We start from the raw sequence: 25,533 nt of genomic DNA on the forward strand, positions 1-25,533 counted from the left end.
GTTTGTAAAAGCCTCTCCAGGTAAATATGAAGTCCATCTGCTCCTTGTTTCTTATAGCACAATAGTATTCCATTACATTCATATACCACAACTTGTTCAGCCATTCCCCAATAATTGGTACCCCCTTAATTTCCAATTCTTTGCCACCACAAAAAGAGCTGCCATAAATAGTTTTGTACATATGGGTCTTCCACTTCTATGATCTCTTTGGGATACAACCCTAGAAGTGGTATTGTTGTGTCAAAGGGTATGAAATTATTTATAGCCCTTTGGGCATAATTCTAGATTGCTCTCCAGAATGGTTGGATCAGTTCACAACTCCACCAAGCAATGCATTAGTGTTCCAATTTTTCCACATCCTCTCCAACATTTGTCATTTTCCTGTTTTGTCATCTTAGCCAATCTGATTGGTGAGATGTGGTATCTCAGAGTTGTTTTGATTTGCATTTCTCTAATCAATAGTGATTTAGAACATTTTTTCATATGCTTATAGATATTTTTAATTTCTTCCTCTGAAAACTGCCTATTCATATCCTTTGACCATTTATCAATTGGGGAATGACTTGTATTCTTATAGATTTGACTCAATTCTCTGTATATTTTAGAAATGAGTCCTTTATCAGAGGCACAGGTTGTAAAAATTCTTTCCCAATTTCCCACTTCCCTCTTAATCTTGGTTTCATTGGCTTTGTTTGTACAGAAGCTTTTCAATTTCATGTAATCAAAATTAATCATTTTGCATTTTATAATGCTCTCTAATTCTTGTTTGGTAATAAAGTGTTCTCCTCTCCACAAATCTGACAGGTAAACTATTCTTTGCTTTCTGAGACTGCTTACAGTATCAGCCTTTATATCTAGATCATGCATCCATTTAGACTTGATTTTGGTATATGGTGTTAGACAATGGTCTATGCCCAGTTTCTGCCATTCTATATTCCAGTTTTCCCAGCAGTTTTTGTCAGATAGTGAGTTCTTATCCCAAAATTGGGGTCTTTAGGTTTATCAAACAATAGATTACTATAGTCATTGACTGCTGAGTCTCGTGTGCCCAATCTATTCCATTGATCCATTATTCTATTCCTCAGCCAGTACCAACTAGTTTTAATGACTGTTGCTTTATGATACAGATTAAAATCTGGTATAGCTAGTCCACCTTCCCTAGCATTTCTTTTCATTAATTCCCTTGATATTCTGGACTGTTTGTTCTTCCAAATGAATTTTGTTACTATTTTTTCTAGTTCTATAAAGTATTCTTTTGGTAAATTGATTGGTATGGCACTAAATATATAATTTAATTTAGGTAAAATTGTCATTTTTATTATATTAGCTTGACCCAGCCATGAGCAATTGATGTTTTTCCAATTAGTTAGATCTGATTTTATTTGTGTGAAAAGTGTTTTGTAGTTGTGATCATATAGGTCCTGGGTTTGTTTTGGCAGGTAGATTCCCAAATATTTTATAATGTCTACAGTAACTTTAAATGGGATTTCTCTTTCTATCTCTTGCTGTTGAATTTCATTAGTAATATAGAGGAATGCCAAGGATTCATGTGGGTTTATTTTATATCCTGCAACTTTGCCAAATTTATTTATTGTCTCAAGTAGTTTTTTTACTTGATTCTCTAGGATTCTCTAAGTATAGCATCAAATCATCTGCAAAGAGTGATACCTTGGTCTCTTCTTTGCCTAATTTGATTTCTTTGATTTCTTTTTCTTCTTTAAGTGCTACTGCTAACATTTCTAGTACCAGACTGAATAAGAGGGGTGATAGTGGGCACCCTTGTTTCACCCCTGATCTTATTGGAAATGCTTCTAGTTTATCCCCCTTACATATAATACTTGCTGATGGCTTTAAATAGATGCTCATCATTATTTTAAGGAAGACTCCATTTATTCCTATACTTTCTAGGGTTTTTAATAGGAATGGATGTTGTACTTTGTCAAAAGCCTTTTCTGCATCTGTTGAGATGATCACGTGGTTTCTGCTAGTTTTATTGTTGATATGATCAATTATACTGATGGTTTTCCTAATATTAAACCATCCTTGCATTCCTGGAATAAATCCTACCTGATCAAAGTGTATTATTCTTGTGATAAGTTACTGCAGTCTTTTTGCTAATATTTTATTTAGAATTTTTGCATCTATATTCATGAAGGAAATTGGTCTATAATTTTCTTTCTCTGTTTTATCTCTTCCTGATTTAGGTATCAGTACCATATTTGTGTCATGACAAGAATTTGGTAGGACTCCATCTTCACTAATTTTCCCAAATAGTTTGTAGAGTATTGGATCAATTTTGTTTTTTAAAAAATGTTTGATAGAATTCACTAGTAAATCCATCTGACCCGGGAGATTTTTTCCTAGGAAGTTCACTGATGGCTTGTTCAATTTCTTTTTTCTGAGATGGGTTTATTTAAGTAATTTACTTCCCCTTCAGTTATTCTGGGCAACTTATATTTTTATAAATATTCATCCATTTCACTAAGATTGTCAAATTTATGTGCATACAATTGGGCAAAATAATTCTTAATTGTTGTTTTGATTTCCTCTGCATTGGAGGTAGATTCACCCTTTTCATTTTTGATACTCATAATTTGGTTTTCTTTTTTTTATCATATTGACTAAGGGTCTTTCAATTTTATTGTTTTTTTCATATAACCGATCTTAGTTTTATTTATTAATTCAATAGTTTCCTTAATTTCAATTTTATTAATCTCTCCTTTGGCTTTCAGTATTTGTAATTTAGTATTTAATTGGGGATTTTCAATTTGTTGTTCTTCTCACTTTTTCAATTGCATGCCCAATTCACTGACCTCCCTTTTCTCTAATTTATTCATGTATGCACTCAGGGATATAAAAGTTCCCCTAAGAACTGCCTTTGCTGCATCCCACAAATTTTGGTATGTGACTGTCTCATTATTGTTATTCTCTTGAATGAAGTTACTGATTATTTCTATAATTTCTTGTTTGACCCACTCATTCTTTCAATTATTTTTTAGTCTATCTTTCCATAGCCCTTTATTGCATGTGATTTTTATTGCATCGTGATCTGAGAAAGATGCATTTAATATTTCTGCCTTTCTGCACTGAATTGTGAGGTTTTTATGCCCTAGTACATGGTCAATTTTTGAGTATGTGCCATGAACTGCAGTATATTCCTTTTTATCCCCATTCATTTTTCTCCAGACATGTATCATATCTAGCCTCTCTAAAATTCTATTTGTCTCTTCTATTCTATTAACTTCTTTCTTGCTTATTTTGAGGTTAGATTTATCAAGTTCAGAAAGGGGGAGATTAAGGTCCCCCACTAGTACAGTTTTACTATTTCTTCCTCTAATTCCCTTAACTTATCTAGGAATTTTGATGCTACACCACTTGGTGCATATATGTTAAGTAATGATATTGCTTCATTTTCAATGGTGCCTTTTAGCAGGATATAGTTTCCTTCCTTATCTCTTTTAATTATATCTATTTTTGCTTTATCTGAGATAAGGATTGCTATCCCTGTTTTTTTTATTTTAGCTGAAGCATAATATATTCTACTCCAGCCTTTTACCTTTACCCTGTGGGTATCTCTTTGTTTCAGATGTGTTTCTTGTAGACAGCATATTGTAAGATTACAGTTTTTAATCCATTCAGCTATCTGCCTCTGTTTTATGGGAGAGTTCATCCCATTTACATTCACAGTAACAATTACTATCTCTTTCCCTCCATCCTATTCCTTCCTCTGCTTATGTTTTTGTTTCTTCCTTCTCCCTTCTCCTCCTTAAGGGTTTTCCTTTTTACCACCATCCCCTCAGTGTTCCCTCCCTGTGGCCCTGCCTTCTTTACCTACCCTCTCCCCTTACTACTATTTCGCTCCCTTCTAATTCCCCTTTCTTATTCCCCCTTACCCTCCTAATGCCTATGACACAATAGATTTTTATACTTATCAGAATATGTTATTCCCCCTTTGACCCCAAACAAATGAGCATAAATTTCATACAGTGCTCCTCTCCCTCCCTCCTTTCCCTCTATTTAATGAGTTTTTGTGTCTTTTCACGTTAGAATCTTAAACTTAACTGATTATGTTGATCCCTCTTTGAACCAGAACCAGTGAGAATAATGTTCAAATGATATTCCTCTCCCTCTTTCCTTCCCCTCTACTATAGTGTTTTATGCCTCTTCATATTGTATATTTTACCTTTTTCTGCCTCATCCTTTCCTTTTATCCCATTACAATCAATTTGACCCCCTTAATAAGGTTTTTTTTATCATCAGATTTGTTCATTTATACCCACACCCTTTATGTATAACCCTTTTAAAGGTCATGATAATCATATACATTTTGATATTGACAATTATCAGCTTCTCATATAGGGATGTAAACAGTTTGCTCTTATTGCATCCCAAGTTATGTGCATGTGTGCATGAGTGTATGTGTGAGTGTTTTCCTTGTTTACCTTTTTATGCCTTTCTTGAGTCTTGTAATCAGAGATCAAATTTTCCATTGAGCTCTGGATTCTTTCAGGAAAGTCTGGAAGTCCCTTATTTCATTAAATGACCATCTCCTTGCCTGAAAGATTATGCTCAGTTTTTCCAGGTAGATAATCCTTGGTTGTAGCCCTAGATCTTTTGCCTTACTAAATATCCAATCCCTCTGATCTTTTAATGTAGAAGCTGCTAGGTCCTGTGTAACCCCTACTGTAATGCCACAATATTTTAATTGTTTCTTTTTGGCTGCTTGCAATATTTTCTCCTTAATCTTGTAATTCTGGAATTTGGCTACTATATTTCTCAGAGTTTTCAATTTGGGATCTCTTTCAGGAGGAGACTGGTGAATTCTTTCAATAACTATTTTACCTTCTGATTCTAGGACTGCAGGACAGTTTTCTTTCACAATCTCTTGGAGGATGTTGTCCAGGATGCTTTTTTCATCATGGCTTTCAGGTAGACCAATAATTCTTAAGTTATCTCTCCTGCATCTGTTCTCCAGGTCAGTTGTTTTTCCAGTGAGATATTTTACACTTTATTTTCCCCAGAGTAGAAATAACGAAACATGCCTCCTTTCTAGATCTCATCAGAGAGACAGAAGGCTAGAGGAACAGAACACTGTACCCATTGTTAGATTCTATTATTGAGTAAGTTATAGTTACTTAATTATCTTTCTGTTTTACGAGCAACAAGGGCTAAATTTGTGGAGGAAGAGAGGGAGTGATATAGTTTAGTAAGAATAAGTTTTAGTACTTTAATGATATAGTAGTAATAAGTTTATCAGTTTCAAATAACTGACTTCATTTTATCTTAAGTTCCCATTTTGGCACTGGGTTATTTGGAATAAGTTATTTTTATATAAGTTGTTCTTCAACAGTAAGATAAGTACTTGTATGGTATGATGTAATAAACAATATGTATGTGTTCTTAAACAATTGATAAACATATGTGGACCCTTTGATAAGACAGATCACCAATGAAAAAATATTACAAGCAACTTTATCATTAATTTATGAAGTAAACTACGAAACAAATTATGCAGCTTTAAAAAACAACAACACTTAGAAATACCCATGGATAGAAGCATAAAAACCTGGAGACCCTAGCCTAAGATGTGACTATGGCATTTCCTGAACTTGAGACTCAAGCAAGTTCATATTTGAGGATAATGTTGACTGACTGACTGACAGAAACTTACCAGATGATCTACCTTGGAGAGAGACACACAACCTCCAGCTGGGAAGAGAGGGAACCTTGTTATAAGCACAGTAGGAAAGATACTTACTTATCTTAACCTCTGAGACTTAAATTAGTAGTTTGTTCTTAGCTTGTTCTCAGGTGTGTGTGCTTTGATTAATAAAGTCTTGATTTCATGAAGGGAGAAATGTAAGAAATATATGTGTTTTCACCACACTCGTTAGCATATGTCATGATAACTGAGCTACAAGTATACACCATACATTAGACATATCCGGATATGACTGTGATATAAAAACAGACAGTATTTTCCATTTCTTTGGAGCACTGGAAAGAGCAATGAGTTTGACTTTGGAAGTCTTGGGTTGAAATCCCAGCTCTGACTCTGACTACCTGTGTTACCTTGGGCAAGTCACTTAACCACTCTGGACCTCAGTTTTCTTAGCTTCAAAATGAAGGGTTGGACTCGTCCAACTCTAAATTTATGATCCCATGATCTTCCCTACAAAATAACAAAACAATTAAAACTTCAGGCAATCCCAGAGTGCCATGGTACACTACTAATTCAAAGACCACAGCCAATGAAAGGTAAAAAGTTCAACTCCCACTGGAGATGACTACAGCAGTATTTCTTTAATAGAACAGAAAGCTCTCAGTCCCAGGAGAACCATCCCTTCTGGCCCTTACAATAGAAACACCTCTGTCTTGTACTTATAAAGGTGTTCATTACAATACAATTGTTTAATTCTTCTCCCCTCCTAACTTCCAAGTCTAGACATAGCTAAGGTGGGTATTGTAATCTGCCTTGCTGGCTTCAATGCAGTGACTCATGGATACCACCTTCGGCACTTGGGCTGTTCTTTGAATTCTGTGATTGAGAATGCTGCTTCCATGCACAGGACTAGACTAAAATCTAGACAAAAATAAAGTTTTCCTACAACTGAACAGGGCCATACTGGTCTTAAGGGTTAAACCAATCCCCCTATTTCCTCACAGAAATCATAACCTCATTAGTTCAGCAGAGATGTCAACCAGAGATAATGACGAGATTGTTTTAGTTACAGTGGCATGCTCATATTTCATGATGATTAGTCTATATAGTACTTTAGTGTCTGGAATACAATTTAGGACTTCACTCTTAAAGATACATGATTAGTCTGTTCTAGGAAACCAGTGATAGGGAAATGCATGACCTTCTGGAGGCTTTGCAAACACAAGGGAACCAACATTCAACCACATGGCTTGTGCCTAGAGCTAAAACACCAATGAACAACAACAACAAATTAAAAAAAAAAAACACCACTCTTGAAATACTTCCACCTCAGTTAACAACTTTATAAATATTTACCCAGATCTTTAATAAGAGAGAGGGCTTCCCATGACACAAATGCTCCACTGCCATCATCAAGGGCTCCCTGACCAACATCCCAGCTGTCCAGATGTCCACTGACCAGGACAACCTAGAAAATACAAATACAGAGACATTAATTTGCCAAATGTAAAAAGAAAAAAAATGGCACTTACTATTTGGATTTTAATTATTCTCTTTACAAAATGTGTTAAAAGAAAACTTATAAATACATTAGACACAAGAGAATTTACAAAGGCAATTCTCCACCTCCTGTGGTGCCTCTCCTCCAACCTCCCCCCTCGCCCCCGACAATGGTATCATGGATAGATAGTAAGAATAAGAGTCAGGAACATCTGTATTTAAATCTTTCCTCAGATACTTATTAGTTATGTTATTGCCAGATGGGCTACCTTGGAGGGAGACACATAACCTCCAGCTGGGTAGAGAAGGAACCTTGTTATGAGTATAGTAGGAAAGATGCTTGCTTATCTTAACCTCTAAGACTCTGAGTAGTCACTTAACTTCTCTGGGTCTGTTTCCCTATCTTTGAAATGAAGGGGGTGGATCCTGAAGTCCTCTCCAGTTCTGCTGTTTAAAGTTCCATCCACCTTTGAATCTATGATCCCATGACCTCTTCTTGCCTTCATTTAGGAATGACTTACTTAATTCTCTTGTTAGCAGGGATTTTTAAATTTACTATCTTCATATTCCCAGAGCCTATTCCAGTTCCTGCCACTTAAAGTAGGTGCTTAATAAATTTCTGACAATTGATTGGTGTATATGATGCCTCTTGATACAGTACATGGAACACTCTATTTAGAATCAAGGACCTCAGTCCTAATTCTAGATCACTCACTAGTTACCTGTGTGACCATGGGCAAGTTGTCCATCCTCTTTGGGCTTCATCAGCAGTTGGGAATGGATGAACATACTGTAATATGATTGTGTTATAAGAAATATATGATTGTGGGATATGCACAGTGATTTTAGAAAAAAAACATGGAAAGACTTGTCAAAATAATGAAGAGTGAAAGGAGCAGAGCCAAGTGAATATTGTATACAGTAAGAGCAATATTGTTTTAATAATGACTGAGAAAATAAATTATCTTGACTATTATAAATATATAAATTAACTATGAAGGACATATGAAGAAATATGCTATCTATTAGATCCCGAGAAAGAACTGAGAAGTAGAAGTATGCTTACAATAATTTCACATATCTATACACACACATATATACATATATACACATATGTATTGTGTCTCACGCACATATATCTCTATGATCTCTTGAATGGAGAGGGTAAAGGGAATAAAAAAATGGAATTTATATGATAATTTTGTTGTAAATTTCATGGGCAATCATTTTTTTATTGTACTGTACTATGGAAATACTTGTTTTATTCCATAAATTAAAAATGTTTTTTTTTAACAAAAGGAAAAAAAAAGATGTGGGGGTTGGACTAAATAGTTTCCAAAGCCCCTCCTAGCTCTAAACCTACGGTCTTATGATCCAAAAAAATTTACAACAGGAAAGACTTTCATAAGATTTCCTGTCCAGCTCCCTCATTTTACAAATGAGAAAATTGAGGCATTAAGAAATTAAGTGACTTACTCAGGATCACAGAACTAGTAAGTGTCTGGGGGAAGACAGACAAACTGAAGTATTCCTGACTCCAGTCCATATAATACTTAAATTAACTTGCTTATTAAATAAGCCTTGAGATAAAATCATCCTCTAAAAGGTAGAATTTCTGTGGTTTTAAAATAATCATGTTTTGTGATTTTAAAAAAATTAGTAATTTTAGAAAATATAAAAAGTTTCCACCTGAAGCTGTTTTTGTGTGTGTGGATAAATTCTGAACAACTGCCAAGTGGAGTTGGACTAATTATCTCGATAATTAAGGCTAACAGAGGTCTTTCAGATGAATTATCTTGACTGGATGCCTTTAAGAAGGAACTGAATTCCTTTCCTCTCTTGTCTCTGTCTGCATAGACAAAACCAAAGTCCTCTTTCTTTGTTGTTATATGTGGCTATTACACTGTTCCCCTACATAGCCATGGAGCTGACCCAGAAGGAATGATTCCTTTGACCCCAGAGAAAGAATGAACACATATTGCAACAACAGGAAACTCTGATTGAAAAAATGGTGTAATTCCATTTGGGATGATATTCTAATCAGTTGGCATTCTCATCTCTCTTACAATCCCCGACTTGACACAATTAAAAGGAACACTGGAGTGGAAAAGACTTTAACATTTTTTTCTGAATGAACTTTTACTTAGATCAGGATTTTATTTTTAAAGAATAGAAGAAAAGTTAATTCTGCTTCTTTCCTTTATTCGGCATAAGGTTTTATGGATTGGTAAATGGTACTTCTTGATAATTTTTTCCAAAATGTCTTTTCCCCCTCCACTCCCCAAAATAAAATCCTATACAGGATTAAATATAAAATTGGAAGTAGAAATATAGTCAAAAAAGACAAAAGATTCAGGAAACCAAGGTACATTCTATATAGTTTGGTCTTTGCTGTTTCTGTAGCATCTTTATCCTTCATCTGGACAGTAGAATAATGAATAGAAATACTGGAGATAACAAGGAATGGATTAGATAAAAATCTTTGGACCTGGAGTATGATAAAACCTGGGTTCAAATTCCACCTCTGATACCAGCTATGTGCCCATGGGCAAGGCCCTGAACATTTCAGTGCCTCAGTTTTCTCATCTGTAAAAGCAACACAATATTAACTATAGTTATATTCACATAGGAATTGTTATGTTCTCACATAAGGTAACTAGTTGTATGGAAAAAAGTTAACAATTAGAACTTAAAGTTGAATGGATTCCTCTAGTTTGACTCTAAGCTGCTTGAGGGCAGGGACCATCTCTTAACTCTTTTTGTGCCTCCAGAGCTTAGCACAGTGCCTGACAGGTGCTTAATAAATTTTTTAGAATGAATGAAGAATGGGTTGCTTCAGAAGATAGTGTGTTGGCCTCCCTTCACTGAGGTCTTTAAGCAAATGATGGATGATGACTTTTAGGGGACGATGTAAAGGGGCATCTTGATAATGGCTGAAACAAGATGGCCTCAGAGATACCTTATGATGCTATGTCTGTAAAGCACTTTGTAAATCTTTGAGGTTTTCACTTATGGGGAAAGAGGCCTTAAGGGTCAGCTATTACTATTTTTATTAATGGTTTACTATAAACTTAATATTAGACAAATGCAATAAATGAGACTTGCATTGCAACTGCTTGCCTACAGATAAATGAATTCTGACACAGGTAATGATGAGGACATTTGCAAAGGACCCCAATCTGGAAATGAGGTTAGACTTGGAGGACTAGATTAGAATTCTGAATAAATTATCAAAGTGATCAGAATCTTGTTACAGGTGAGTGTATGACAGCACAACTGAGGAATTTTTTAAGGACACAATGAGCAAACAAGTGGCAACATGTGAAGATACAGGAAAGGATTTAGAGCTCACAGACTTAATATTAGCTAGCCACAAGGAAAGCAGTCATAATAATGGGACATAGGAATCTAAGTTAAACATAGGATATTCTCATTTTATCTAAATCTTGACACTCTTCTTGGGATAATATAGGGCAAATATCATTAGAGTGACTTTCAAGGAATGATCAATATTCTTTTGTTGTATAGAAATTTTAGTGCATTGAAACACTTCTGAAAATAAGTGGGCTATTTGCTGATGTGTGTCCTTCTTTTCACCATGCAGAGGTTTTTGTTCTAATGGGATATGACCAATACTTTCACTTTCCTGCAGCTTTAGAGACGCGTGGAGCAATTGGAAGAAGTCTAGACTGTTAAAAAAAAATATTACATGGAGATTTGGACTTTTAAATAGAAATTTTAGGAGGCCAGAGGCCTAAATAACAGATTAAATATCCAATATCTTCTGTTCAAAGTTTAAGTTTCCAATGATATAACTGAATGGTAGTGAGATGTGGAAAAAATGTGCTATACCATGTGGACCATGAGATTTGAATTTTGGAGCTGCCACTACAACTAACCCACTTTATGATTTATTCTAGAGCAATTAATTTCATCTCAACAGGCCTCATCTATAAAGTGAGTTAAGATATTTAAGATCCCTTACAGTTTTAACACTGTATAAGTCAATAGTCAAATGTCTAACATGAAAGTGTTTGCAGATCCTATACTTAATTGTATGCCACCATGGTGAGGGGGAGCTGAGAGGGGAGGGAGGGAGAGAAAATTTGAAACTCGAGGATTTGTGGAACTGAATCTTGTAAACTAAAAACAAACAAACAAATTAATAAAGACCAAAAATTTTTAAAAAAAGTAATAGTCAAGTCTGTTAGGAGACCTACATTATTTTGCTTAATACAAATTCTTTTTATGACCAAGTGAAGCATAAATGCGGCCACCTTCTCCAGAACCATCAAAAATTGAACAGAAGAAGTACTATCCTTCTCTTCTTTATTAGATTCCTGTCCCTAAACTCCCATCATCATTCCCATTTTTGTCTAATTTGCTCCTGGTCAAGGATCAAACTGTGTGGCCCTCTCTTATTACTAATCTCATTTATGTTTGACATTTATTTCCAACATACACTAGCTTAGGACCTCACGGAGTTGATTGTGGTCACCCATGCCAAACCACATGTAACAAGAAGTCAGAAATGCTTGAAAAAAAAGTCTTCATAGGATTTTGGTGCTTGACTAACTGATCTTCACACCTGGCTTTTAATATTCTGTATCTCAGATTTTGCTATTTACACAGATTTATAACTATGACTATGACCTCCTGGATGCACTATGGAGAAGGAGAATATTTGCTAAACAATGTCAATCAGTAAGATGGTTAGATAATAAATGTTTATTAAATACCTCCTGTGTAACAGACACTGCTAAGTGCTGAACCTACAAAGAAAGGTGAATTATAGTCCCCATTCTCACGTAACTCACAACCTAATGGTGGAGACAATTATGTATAAATTAGCTAGATAGAGGCTAAATAGGAAATAGTCAAGAGAGGAAAGAAACTACAATTAAAAGGGGTTGGGAAAGGCTTCCTGTAGGAGATGGCATTTTAGCTGAGACCTGGAGAAGAGCATTCCATGAATGGGAAACAGCCAGTGAAGATGCCTAGAGTCTTGTTTGAGGAGTAGCAAAGATGTCAATGTCACTGACCCACAAATACACACTGGGGCATAAGGCATAAAAAGACTAGACGGGGTGGGGGCAGAATGGATTGTGAAGAGCTTTGAAATCCAGAAGATGTTACATTTTATTGGAGAATATTCTTTTTTACATACATTCTATTATGGACTAGAAATTGGAAAACCAGGTGTCCTTGATTGTTTTCCCCCAGACTGACTACTTTGATCATATTGAATTGGATCATTTCAGGAGGTAAAAAAGGGTTATTTATACTATGAGATCCAAGTGATGACGCATTTCCCAGACCACAGGGGAAATCCTTAAATTCCTAACAATGAAGAACAGTAAAAGGCTGAAGACTATGAACTATAAAGGAAAAGAAAAGATGAAAGAACTCAGCTTATTGAGCCTGTGGATGGAACAGGCTGAAGAATGGTCTAGTAATGGTTTTTAAATTTGATGGGGTACTCTGTAGATGGCGAATAGCTGAGAATAAGAACAAAGAAAAGGGGATTAAACTATAGCAACAAGAATTTAGGTTTCATAAAGGGAAAAATTTCCAGAGGGAGGTGGCTAATCATAGGATTGCATAACAATGGAAGATGGAGAAGCCTATTACTTATAAGATTTTTAAAATAGGATCATTTCATGTTTAGAATAGAAGCCTGAAAGGAAAGAAATGACTAAGAGGATAAGGTGACCTCGCCAGGCCCCACTGAGGACTATAATTCCATGCCAGTTTTCATTGCATCCCACTGTTACAGAGACCATTTTAATGGGGAAGAACTAGTTTGAAAAAAAAAATCTAAAGATGTTATTAAAAGGGAAAGAAGAAATAGCTACACAGAAACAGTCAGAGCTGCTCTTTCATAGAAAAAAGACTGAAAACAACCTCTATGTCCAACAATTAGGAAACGGCTGTATAAATTAAAAAATATAAATCTTGAGATGCAGCATGTGATAGTGGTTGGACTTTTGGGTTTAGATTCAGGAAGCCTTGGGTTCAAGTCCTGCCCTTACACATACTAGCTATGTGACTTCAATCAAGGTCAAGTCATTATTCCTCTCCATGCCCCAGCCGACTTTTTCAAGACTTTAAGTTCCAGAGAAGTTATCAGCTACAGAGGGATTTTCCAAGCTGGGAATTCCCTCTGTTGATGAAACCATAAATCTGGAGATACACACACACACACACACACACACACACACACACACACATGTATAGATTTAGATATGGTACCATGAAACAACAAATATGAAGAAGGCAAGGTAATATGGTGAGACATATGAAGTGATATAAAGCAAAAACAGCAGCCTAGGAAAAGCAACACACACATTCATAACCTATCTATAATTTAGTAATGAAGTCTTAGAGAGATTCTTTTGGCTCAGAGAAATCAAGTAACTTTCCCATGGTCATACAGCTAGCGTCAGCTAATGTCACAACATTCAAACCAAGGTCTTCCTGTCTCCAAGTCCTGAACTCTAGCCACTGAGTCATGCACTCTCCTGTTGTCAAGGTTCCATCCTTGACTCTTCACTCTTACTCATCAGACATCTCCAAACAACCAGTTGCTAAATCTTCTTGTTTCTACTTCCACAATATCTCTCACATCTGTCCTCTGGTTTCTTCCTACAAAGAGAACATCCAAGTTCAGACTATCATCACCTTTCACCTGGATTATTGCAATAGTTTCCTATTTGGTTTCTGTCTCAAATCTCTCCCTGTCTCAATCTATCCAACAAATAACCACCAATGTGATTTTCCTTTAAGCTCAGCTCTGATTGTGTATTTCTCCTAACCTCCACTTCCTATTCAATAAACTCCAGTGACTCTCTATAACTCATAGGAACAGATGGACATAATGGCCCATTTACTGTTCTTTACATGTGATGCTTCTCTATAACTTTGAACTGATTATGCCTCATACCTGAAATTTATTTCCTTCTTAACTTTATCTTCTAGAATCCCTAATTTTCTTCAAAACTGAACATATATATGTATATATAGCCTTTCTTATCTTCCCAGATACTAGTATCTTCCATCACCAAATGACCTTTAATGTGATTACATGTATATACATATACATACACACATATACATATATACATACTGCAACCTATATGCACACACATAGATCTCTATATATACATATGCATGCATATATATGCATGCATGTGCACATGCTGTCTCCCTTGTTAGAATTATGCTCTTAGAGGGCATGGATTGTTTAGTTTTCAAAATCAGGAAACTGAGGTTGAGAGACATTTGGCGAAGATCACAAGTGTACTAAGCATAAGAACTGGATTTTTTTTTTTGAAAGTAGGTTTCCCTATCTCCCTTAGCTTCAATCCCACTACAGATTAGAATGAGTGTTATGACCCTTTCTATTTCCAGCCTAAGTGATTCACCCTTTCTTGGGCATTCAGCTTCCCATGGCTGACTATATTGGTGCAAGATAATTCAGACCCTGATGAGCTTTATTTAGCCCTACTGCAACTCAGTAAGAAATCTACCATCCTCACTCTCCCTAGTGGTAGAAATTATACCTAACTCACAAGTAGAATTTGAACCCAGATCCCCTCATTTCAAAGCCAATACTCTATCCACTACACTACATGCAATTTCTTTGCAAGAAACTGTTGATGAATATATTTGGGTTCCTACTCAGCATAGACAAATGTGGCTTAGTTTAAACAAATATTTCCCTATGCAAACATTAGGAAGATGTCTGTGGAACAGAAATAGGCCTCCCAATAGAAAATTGTGTCCAACTCCTACATAGCAACACTGGGACATTCCTCATCCAATTGATTCCTTATCTCGAAGCTTTGTGCTAAGGAGCCTTTGGGTGTTGCTAGTCCTGAGGACACTTATCACTTTCAAAAGGAAATGTGCCATCTGTTCAAATGCTCACACTGACTGATGAGGTGCTACTGTGAGAAGTACTAAGCAAGGCTTGTCCAGCCTGCCCTGTCTCTTATGTGTAGGAGAGAGAGTCAGATTTGCTTCATGAAAGGAAAATCATGCCTGTTCCTGGTTGAAATCTCTTAGTGCATTATTGAACTGATAGATGAGGACAAAACATGAGGAGACCTAATTTATCTGGGGCTCAAGAAAGCCAAGCCATTGATGGATTTACAAAATGGGACTGCAAAGCATTCGGAGAGAAAAATGGCTGTAATGGATTAAAAATTGATTTGGGGATAGGGAAACAGAGAATGTCTGTGGGAGGAAATCATTCTGATTAAATGAAGGCAGTGGGGTTTGGAACAGTGGTAATGACTGGCTGCAACAGGAGATAATCTCTTAAGCAATGGAAAAGAGTACCCTGTGACCATCCAATGAGATGTACTATCCCGCATGAGAAAATGAGAGAAGCCAGAGGACTGCCTTCCAGCAATGGTCCTTTAGTTTCCTGAACGAGAAAAGTAAAAGAGAAAGAAGAGAGAGAACTCCTTTCCCTTAGACCAGGGGTGGGCAACCTGTGGCCTTGAGGCCAATGTGACCCTCAAGTGTGACCCCAAGGGACCAGGTAAATATCTAAGGCATGATTTGAAAACAGGTCTTCCAGACTCTACGTCCAGTATTCTCTCCACTATGCCATCAAGCTAACAATACTAACGCTCAGTTTTATCTCCCCTTTTAGTTAAATTCCATAGGAACATGAGAGAAAACATAAGACTCTTTACAACTCAAGAAGAGCAAGATATAACATAGAAATCATTTGTTACAGAATTTGAGGGCTTCTAGAAAGGGCACTGGGCATGGAGTCAGACCTTGCACCCTGGTCCTAGCAACCATGGGACTTGTAGTAGTAGTAGTAGTAGTAGTAGTGTGTGCGTGTGTATGCATATGTATATGTGTGTATATGTCTATTTGTGTATAGATACCACATATAATATGTACATATGCACATATAAAATCTATAATATATGTATCTATACAGATATCATCATATATAATATGCTTTATTTTTATATTTACATACACATATATAAAAGAAAATACAATTCAATGAAAGGATATTGTATTCTTTCTTACTGAGTTTCTTTTCCAGCTCTAAGTCTATGATCTTATGGTGTTTGGCTATCTCTGGTACCTTAGAGATTCAGCCTAATCTCTTAGGGTAGCTGCGTCACCCAGTAGAGAGAATGTCGAATCTAGATGGAAGACAGAACTGAACTGATCCCTTCCTCAAACATTTACTTAGCTGTACGTCCATGGACAAGTCATCTCACTTCTCTCAGGCTCAGTTCCTCACTGTAAAATGATGCTAATAAAGACACCTACCTCCTGTTGTGGGGATCACATCAGGCAACATAAATTCAGCTCATTACAAATCTTAAAGTGCTATTTGAATGCTAGCTATCATCATAGCTCCTACATTCATTCAGGCATTGTATAACCTGTATCATATGAACTGATGCTCCACGTCTTGGTTTCCTCATCTATAAAATAATACATCATAGAGCTGTTTTGATGAAAAAGCTTCATAATTTTAAAAGTTATATAAGAATATCAACTTTTCGTATCAGTCTTACTGTTTGGGTTTTTTCAACTTTTATTCCATTACAAGAAGTCTAAGAGTCCTTTTGGACCTAGATAGTTTCTGAAATACTGGAAGTCATTTGTAGCCTGGAGTAAAATTTTATATGGTTGATTAGACCAGAATGTTCAATCAACCTAAAGGCATTTGTTAAATTCTAAAATGTGCCAGACGCTATCTTGGGCACTGTAGGTATAGAGACAAAATTAAACAGTCTATGACCACAAGGGGCTTATATTTTATCAGGAGGGTGACCTATTTTGTGTATACACAAAATAAATATAAGTTAATTGGAGTTGGTGAGGGTCACACTGGCACATGATCAGGATATGTATCATGTAAGAGGTGACATTTGAAAGAAACTTTGAAGGAAATTTGGGGCTTTAAGAAGCAAGGGTGAGTAGAAGGTTTATTTGGGGCATAGGAGACAGCTTGTACAAAGGAATAGAGATAAAAGATGGGATGTCATGAGAATCAGCAAGATTTTAAGTCTGGCTGACCCACAAAGTCTGGTAAGAGGACTAATACATGAAAAGACTGGGATGGGAGGTTGAAGCTAGGTTGTGAAGGAGTTTAGATGCCCAAAAGAGGGCCCTAGAAGTGAAGGAGGGTCATTGGAGCTTACCCTGTAAGGGAGTGGCTTGGTCAGAACTATGCTTTAAAAATATAATTTTGGAAGTTGTGTGAAGGGGGTTTAGAGAAGGGATAGACTTGAAGTATGGAAGGCAATTAGATGTCTTCGCATTTGTCCAGGTAGTAGGTAACTAAAGACTTGAACTAGAGTGCTACTCTGTGAATGGAGAAAAGGGAAGAAAGGAAAAAAATAAAGCAGTACAATTGACGAGACTCGGCAACTGACTGGGTGTGTACAATGAGCAAGAGTAATGTGTAGCAGCGACTACACTGGCATACCCGGGATGCTGCTAGTCTAGGCTCTTGGATCCCCTTTACTAGGAAAGACAGTTGTTTGAGGGGTCAGCAATATTTTTCAATTACATTCACTAGTTCAGGGGAAGCGTCAGCACCCTGAACTTCAGAGAAAATACAAGCAGAGAAATAAAGACCAACAGACATCAACTATATATTTTACATACTATTATATATATGTACATATATCATCATATATAATATGCTTTATTTTTTATATTTACACACACACATATAAAAGAAAATACAATTAAGTTTGGCTGAATCAACTATACATTTTACATACATCCCTGGATCGAGAGAGCCTTTACATCTGAGCAGTTGGGGAGCTCTGAACATATGGCCACTCAGAATATCGACCAGGGAATCACAAAATCCTTCTCATAAGTAAGCCAAAGCAAACTACCAACTCAGTATATATACACTTCTCAGAGCCAAAAGGCATCACAAACTTCCTAACTCAATGCCTAATTAGAAATTAGCAAAAGATGTGGAAGCCTTCCTACAAACAAGCCTCCCCTAAGCAAGTTTCCCTTACTGGGCTGTACCTGAGGGCTACTGATGGATGGGGAAGATTTTAATCCCATTAACATTACAGGTGTGAAGGATGATCTTGAGGTTGTGAATGTGGATGAATGAAATGATAGTGGGACCCTCACCATAAATAAAGAACTTACCAAAAAGGGGTATGTTTCTTTGGGGGAAAGATCACGAGTTCTGCTCTGGACACATTGAGTTTGAGTTGTCTTTGAGACATCTAGTTTGAAATAGTCAATAGTCTCCTCATAAAAGTGGAACAAGAGTTCAGGAGAGAACTAGAAAAGCACACACACACATATGGAATTCAGATGCATAGAGCTAACAATAATAGTATCTAGCACTTATATATGGCTTTAAGGTTTGCAAGGTGTTTGTAGTATCTCATGTGATCTTCTTAACAACCCTGTGAAATAAGGGCTATTAATATCCTCATTTTACAAGTGAGAAAACTGATGTGGAGAGAGTTTAAGTGACCTGGCCAGGGACACACAGCTGGTAAGCATTTACATCAGGACTCAAACGCAAGTCTAACCGACTGCAACCTGGTTGTCTCATTGATGGTAACTGAACTTTCGGGAGATGAATGAAGTCAGCAAGATAAAAGAGAAGGAGGAAAAGAAAGAGGAAGCAGGAGAGCTTTAGTGTACACTCAAAATTAGAGGGAATGATACAGCAAAAGAGACTCGGAAGGCAGATAAGAGGAGAACCAAGATTAAAAAGTGGCATGAAAATAAATGCAGAGATGAGAGAGTATCCAGGAAGACAGAGCAGTCAACAGTATCAAATGCAGCAGACAGGTTAAGAAGGTTAAGGACTGAGACAAGAATATCACGTTCCACAGTCAAGAGATCAATGGTCACTTTGGAAGAAAAAAAGCATTTAAGTGCCTATAATATGTCAAGCACCATGCTAAGCTTTACAAATATTATATCATTTGATCCTCACAACAAACTTGGGAGGAGGGTGCTGTTATTATCTCCATTTTACAGTTGAGAAAACTGAGGCAAACAGGAATTAAGGGGCTTGCCCTGTGTCACACAATTAGCATCCAGGTAGTAAAAGTGAATAGAGTGCTGGGCTTGGAGTAAGGAAGACCTGAGTTCAAATGCAGTCTCGGACACTTACTAGCTTTGCAATCTTGGGAAGGTCACTTAACTTCTGTTTGCTTTGGTTCCGTCATATGTAATATGGGATAATAAAAGTATTTACCTCATGGGGTTATTGTGAAGATAAACTGAAATAATATTTTTAAAGTTCTTTAGAAATCTTAAAGCAATATATAAATGCTAGCTATTATCATCAAATAATGTTATGTTTAGCACAAACTTAATTTTATAACTTGAGAAACAACCCTCTCAACTCTTCTAGCCCTAAGATTCTGACACAGTGGGCTAACAATTCAGTCAAAAGGAAGCAAGGTCCTCCTGAAAGACAGCCATTTTTCTAAGTGTAACCCACCGTTTTCCTCCAGAAAATGAGCCCCTTGAGAGCAAAGACCACATTTATACCTTTCTTTGTAGCTTTCATGCTTTGCAGAATGCCTGGCACATTGTAAGTACTTTATAAATGCTAACTGACCCTCATGCTTCTCACAATAATCATTTATCTTTCTGTGTCACTTTAAAACAATTTCTGATCATAAGCTCTGTTTCCTCTTGGGAGAACAAGGTTGGAAACTTCTAGAGGAAACTCCCATGAACATCTCTCTCTCCACAAAAGGACTACAACAAATATTAAGTATTTCATTGATGCACATACTTGTCCAAAATAATACTATTTTTACATATTAAGCCTGGTCCCTTCTCATCTCTTATCACGGTTAAGACCATAGACTTAGGGCTGGAAGGAATTTCAGATGTCATCCAGTCCAACTCCTTCATTTTGCAAATGAGGAAACTGAGGGTCATGGACATTAAATACCTTCTTCAAAATCACACAGGATGTAAATAGTTGAGATAGGACTGGAATCTAAAGCATAGAATCATAGAATTTTAAATCTGGAAGAGGTGAGCTGATTTAACCCACACCCCAAGAGTAACTTAATACAGTATAGTCATTCAGCTTCTACTTGAAAATCTCCAAAGACAGAAAGCTCACATCTTGAGGAAGCTCATTTCACTGTTGTCATTAGGTCATTTTTCAGTGGTGTCCTACTCTTCATGACTTCATTTGGGCTTATCTTGGCAGAGACACTGGAGTAGTTTGCCATCTCCTTCTCCACTGTACAGCTCCAATTGTTAGCAAGTTCTTCCTGATCTTGAGCTTGAATTCACCTCTTCTTAACATTACCCTCTGCTTCTGTGTCCCTCCTTTGATGCTAAATCCAGAATTTTTCCCATGGCACTATTTAGCATAGCTATCCTAGACAAATGATGTTTGTACAGGCTCTGTGAGAATCTGAGAAAATGTATACATTGTGTATACATACAGTTTAGGAATAAAATAGGGGGAGAGGGAAGTCAGCCTATCTTAAGCACTTGAAATGCAATGTAATAAATCTTAACTTCCAAGCTCTTGATTAAATGACAGAGTTTCAGGAGTACCAGAAGTGACACTCCTAGTCTCATAAGACTCAAAAGCCATTAGCTACTAAAACCTGATGATTAGCTTTTAAAGGTTCAGTACCTTGACTCACAAAGAGCATTCTGAAAGCTGCTGCTTCTGCAGAGCCCAAGGTTGGGCAGGGAGAACGGTCACCCCCTAACAGAGATCTCAAATAAAACCTACCAACTATCCCCCACCCTCTCTAAATGATGAGTCAGTGACAAGGCAAAGAAAGGAGCCTGAAATACAAAAACTGTCATAATGTGCAATGAAGGAGGAGATGCCCGAGAGAAATTAATCTAAATTAGCTGCTATTCTACCCTGAGAGTTGATGAGGGACTACTAAAAAAAAAAGAATGTGATGGAGAGACAAGGTAATTTTAGACCTCTACAAAGCCTGGGAATACTTTGCCTTAGCTTCCTCCTCTCCAAAACTGAAGTTAATTAAAATGATCATCAAGGAAGTGGAAGCAAAGGTAGTATGGCATTTACTGGCATTTCATAGATTTGGGTTTATGAGGTCAACACTTAGGAAGCTCTTTATTTTCTCTTAAGTACTTTACCTGGTAATACTCTACCTTAATCACAGGCAAATGATAGTGCCTGGTTTATAGCCATGGATTCTGATAGGCTGCTGTGCCCTCATGTAGTTAAGTAGAAAGGATGAGGATGCTTTTTCATTGAATTGTGGGTTAAAAAAATAGAGCTACCTGTTAAAATAACTTAACATAAAAATCAACTAGTATTAGCATATGTTTTATGTTAATAAGTTCTACAGCTAAAACAAGATTTAAAGAAATATAAACACTAAGTATGAATTCTTTCTACAATGACCTAGACAGTTATTCTAGCCCCCTACTCCCTTTCTTCCTCTCTCTCTTTTCCCTTTCCTCCCTTCAAGACTGATCAAATACTTATCATGAGAGGAAATTTATTATTTCATGAAACTAGCTACTCTCTTTCAAGGGCTAGGGGCTTCAGTTATTTAGAAGTAGTTACTTTTGGAGCTGAAATCTGTCCTCCTTTCCAATTTCTACCCAGTGGTTGAGTCAAATTTATAAAACTAAGAGCTATTCCCCAAATAATAAATGATCAAAGGATATGAGCAGGCAGTTTTCAGAAGAAGAAATCAAAACTATAAATAATCACATTAAAATACTCCAAATCAGTATTGATTAGAGAAATAAAAATTTAAAGAATTCTGAGGTACCAACCTCACACCTATCAGATTGGCTAACACAACAGAAAAGATAAATGATAAATACTGGAGGTGACATGGAAAACTAGGGACACTAATGCATTGTTGGTAGAGTTGTGAATTAGTCCAACTATTCTGGAGAGTGATTTGGAACTATGCCCAAAGGGCTATAAAATTGTACACACACCCTTTAACCCAGCAATACCAGAACTAGGTCTGTACCCCAAAGAGATCAAAAGAAAGGAGAAAAGACCTATTTGTACAAGTTTACAGCAGTTCTTTTTGTGGTAGCAAAGGATTAGAAATTTAGAGGATGTCCATCTATTGGGGAATGGCTGAACAAACTGTGGTATATGACTGTGATGGAATACTCCTATGCTATAAGAAATAATGAGCAGGGTAGTTTCAAAAAACCTGGGAAGTCTTAGGGTAGATGAAGTAATGTAAAGTGACATGAGTAGAACCAGGAGAAGACTGTACACAGTTGCAGCAATATTTTTATGATAATCAATTATGAAAGACTTAGCTATTCTAATCAAGTCAATGATTCAAGACAATTCCAAAGGACTCACGATAAAAATGCTATCAACCTCCAGAGAGAGAGATCTGATGAACTCTGAATGCAGATTGAAACACACTTATTTTTTTCTCTGAAAATGTTTCTTGCTTTTTATTGCTTTTTTTCTCATTATGACTAACATTCAAATATATTTTCATGATTCCCATATATAATTGATACATTGCTTGCTTTCTTAATGGGTGGGGGAGGTACTGGAGGAAAGCACAAAACTGGGAACTCAAAAAAATTTTAATGAATGCTAAAAAAATTAAAGGAGTAGTGAAAAAAATAATTAGTTAACAAATCAAGCCAACCAACAGATCTATCAATTAAGAATTAATTGGTTATTATCCCCTCAACTTCGTATATCTCTCCTTCCTTTCACTGCCAAACTCCTAGGGGGGAAAACATAAGCTGTCTATACTCATTGCCTCCACTTCATTTATTCTCATTCAATTCACTTCTCAACTCTTTGCAATCTGACTTCTGATATTATCATTCATTTGAGCTCTCTCCAAAGTTACCAATCCTTAATTAGTCAATCTGTTCATTGTCTTGACTTGTGGACAAATTAATTCTTAATCGCTTTTTTTTTTAGGTCTTTTTTTTTTTTCAGAATTCAAATGAGTTGACCAATCTGCTAATTTTGGCACTATTCACCACCTTCTCCCTCTGGACATTTTCTCCTCTCTGAAACTTCAAGACACTACTCTCTCCTGAATTTCCTCTTACCTGTCTAACCATTCCTTCTCAGTCTTCTTTGCAAGTTTACCATCAAATACTTATTGATTGGTATGGGCTGGTTGATCAGGTTGATTTCCATGAGTTGATGTAGTGAAAGAGTTTTGCTTTGTTTTTCTTTGTAAATGCTGGAGAAGATTTGGGCATGTTTAAAGGCAGTAGGGAAAGAATTGACAAATATTAGGGAAGTGGGGGATGAAGGAGAGGCAATCTGCTGGAGAATATGAAAGCTGATGGAATCCAAGAACCATGTAGAAGGGTTTACCTTGTCAAGGAGAAGAGTGACAGAATCAGAAACTGGGGGGAAGGAGGAGAGAGAGGAAGCTGATATAAAGACATTTTGAGATGAAGAAAAGAGGAGAAAAGGAAACTCATAGTCACAAGCCTCAATTTACTCAGGAGATTAAGAAGTCACATGCTCAGTAAACAGAATGAGAACAGGGAGAAGAGTAGGAAGTTGACCGGAAGCACAGTACAATGGGATGAACACCTTCATATTCCTAAGAGATGCCTTATTTAATGCAGCCCAAGATTACATTATTTTGTTTTGCATTGAGGGGAAGTTGCCATATCACATTATACTTCTTGAGTTTGCTGGCCACCACAATCTATATCTTTTTTTTTCTAATAAGGAACAATAGCATTACCTTTTCCTAGTTTTTTTTAAAGGCTTTCCTCTTAACTCACCTCTCTACTTTTATCATTCTGAGAAGATATCTGTTGTATCCTCTGTCCTCTACAAACTATATTGCACCTCCATTTCCCCAGGACTGATACCCTGTTATTCAGCTCTGACGTTTGGAATTAGATGAAAGACATTGCCTTCTGCTAAGACACTTGGAGTTATGAAAAAAAGTCTTATTTTTTCGAAACATATCTTTTCGACACATTTAAGCATGATATTTCAAAGTTTTGAAATAGATACAAAGTAGTTTATCCACATCCACTTCTGGAACATCTTCAGAGTACCATACAATTATCCTCCATCTACCCTCTCCAACCTAGATCTCAAAGCTCCTACCCAGAGTTCCTGGACTTCTGATTATTAACTATTCACCCAAAGTAACTTGGAATCATGCCAACCACTCTGTTTCTCAGCCATTTCACACCATGAAGCCCAGGTTCTTCCCTCCCATACCCCCTCATACTCTAGCGTGGAGAACAGTAATCAAATGAACAGCTGCTAAACATTGCTTCTGGGCCATACCTCTTATACCTCATAAGTTTCTTGAGGGCAGGGACTATCTTTCTTGCTTGTATGATTTCCCCAGGGCTTACAATGGTGCCGGACACTTAGGAAATGTTTAATAAAGGCTTTCCCATTCCCTTATTCAAGGACTGCTGAGTAAGAATCAGCACTAGAACTTTTTGGAAGCACGCATGATGAAAATGACAAGGACCCATATTATCTTCAAGACAACCTTCTTGCAGCCTTATAAGGTTACCCTAGGATGATTCCATCTTCACTTCAATCTGTTGACTTGATGTCATACTGAGAAATGAGAGGCTTAGAAAAATCATAAACACATACTCCTCAGTCTTCAATGGATGGGGAAGTAGTTGTGAGTGCATGTGTGAGAAAAGATGATTAAGAAATCCTTCCAAAGAGAGGCAACAAAAATGCTGCCTTGTAGCTCTGACCCTAAGCCTGCTCTTAAGGGGTTCCATTTGCTCTGTGCAAAAGCTAAACTAAACCTAAATATCTTAGCTTCTTTCATTTGATTCTCTTTTAAATGTTGCCAGCTAGCTAACTTCCCAGCCCTTAAGTGATAATTAGAATTTAAAGCAAAGTGATGACCAGTTCAAAAACATATAGTTGAACAGGCATCACACACACACACACACACACACACACAGAGTATATTCTTCCATCTTAGTGGGATTATTGTTTCTCTCCTCAATTTTGATAAACAACAGACGACAAGCAAACAGGGACCACAGAAGCCATCTAATCCAATCCCATCATTTCACAGTTAAGGAAAGAGAGGTAAAGTAAATTGCCTGTGGTCACACAAATGGTAAGTAGGTGAGCTGGGACTGAACCCAGGTCCTCTGAATCCAAATCCATCACTCTTCCAAATGAATCATTAACAACAACCAAGTTCCAGGATACTTCCCTGGGAACCTAGAAATTCAGTCCAATCTGCTATGCTTTCCATATCAACATTTAAAATACTATATGGTGACAACTGATTCTCAGAATGAGATCCTGGGGTCTTGTAACATTCCAAATAATTAAAAAAGAATAAAATATCTGAAATATAACTGTGCTCAATGAGGTAGGAACACAAATGGAAATA

The 25,533-nt window shown here is 36.7% G+C and overlaps 1 protein-coding gene and 1 long non-coding RNA gene across 4 annotated transcripts in view; one reads left to right on the forward strand and one right to left on the reverse strand.

Annotated features, from left to right (window-relative positions):
* LOC138160090 (uncharacterized) overlaps nucleotides 1-25,533 on the forward strand; it is an 811,791-nt gene that overhangs the window by 342,388 nt on the left and 443,870 nt on the right. The gene's annotated exons all lie outside the window — the stretch shown is intronic.
* Nucleotides 1-25,533, reverse strand: part of CPQ (carboxypeptidase Q) — a 545,251-nt gene that overhangs the window by 228,369 nt on the left and 291,349 nt on the right. Inside the window, 1 exon segment of the mRNA XM_069086586.1 lies at nucleotides 7,019-7,130. Coding sequence (XP_068942687.1) covers nucleotides 7,019-7,130 — 112 coding nt within the window.

This window comes from Petaurus breviceps, unplaced genomic scaffold (genome assembly GCF_028583685.1).
Source record: "Petaurus breviceps papuanus isolate PSGF00001 unplaced genomic scaffold, PetGlider_PUasm1.0 179, whole genome shotgun sequence".
NCBI classification, from domain to species: Eukaryota; Metazoa; Chordata; class Mammalia; order Diprotodontia; family Petauridae; genus Petaurus; species Petaurus breviceps.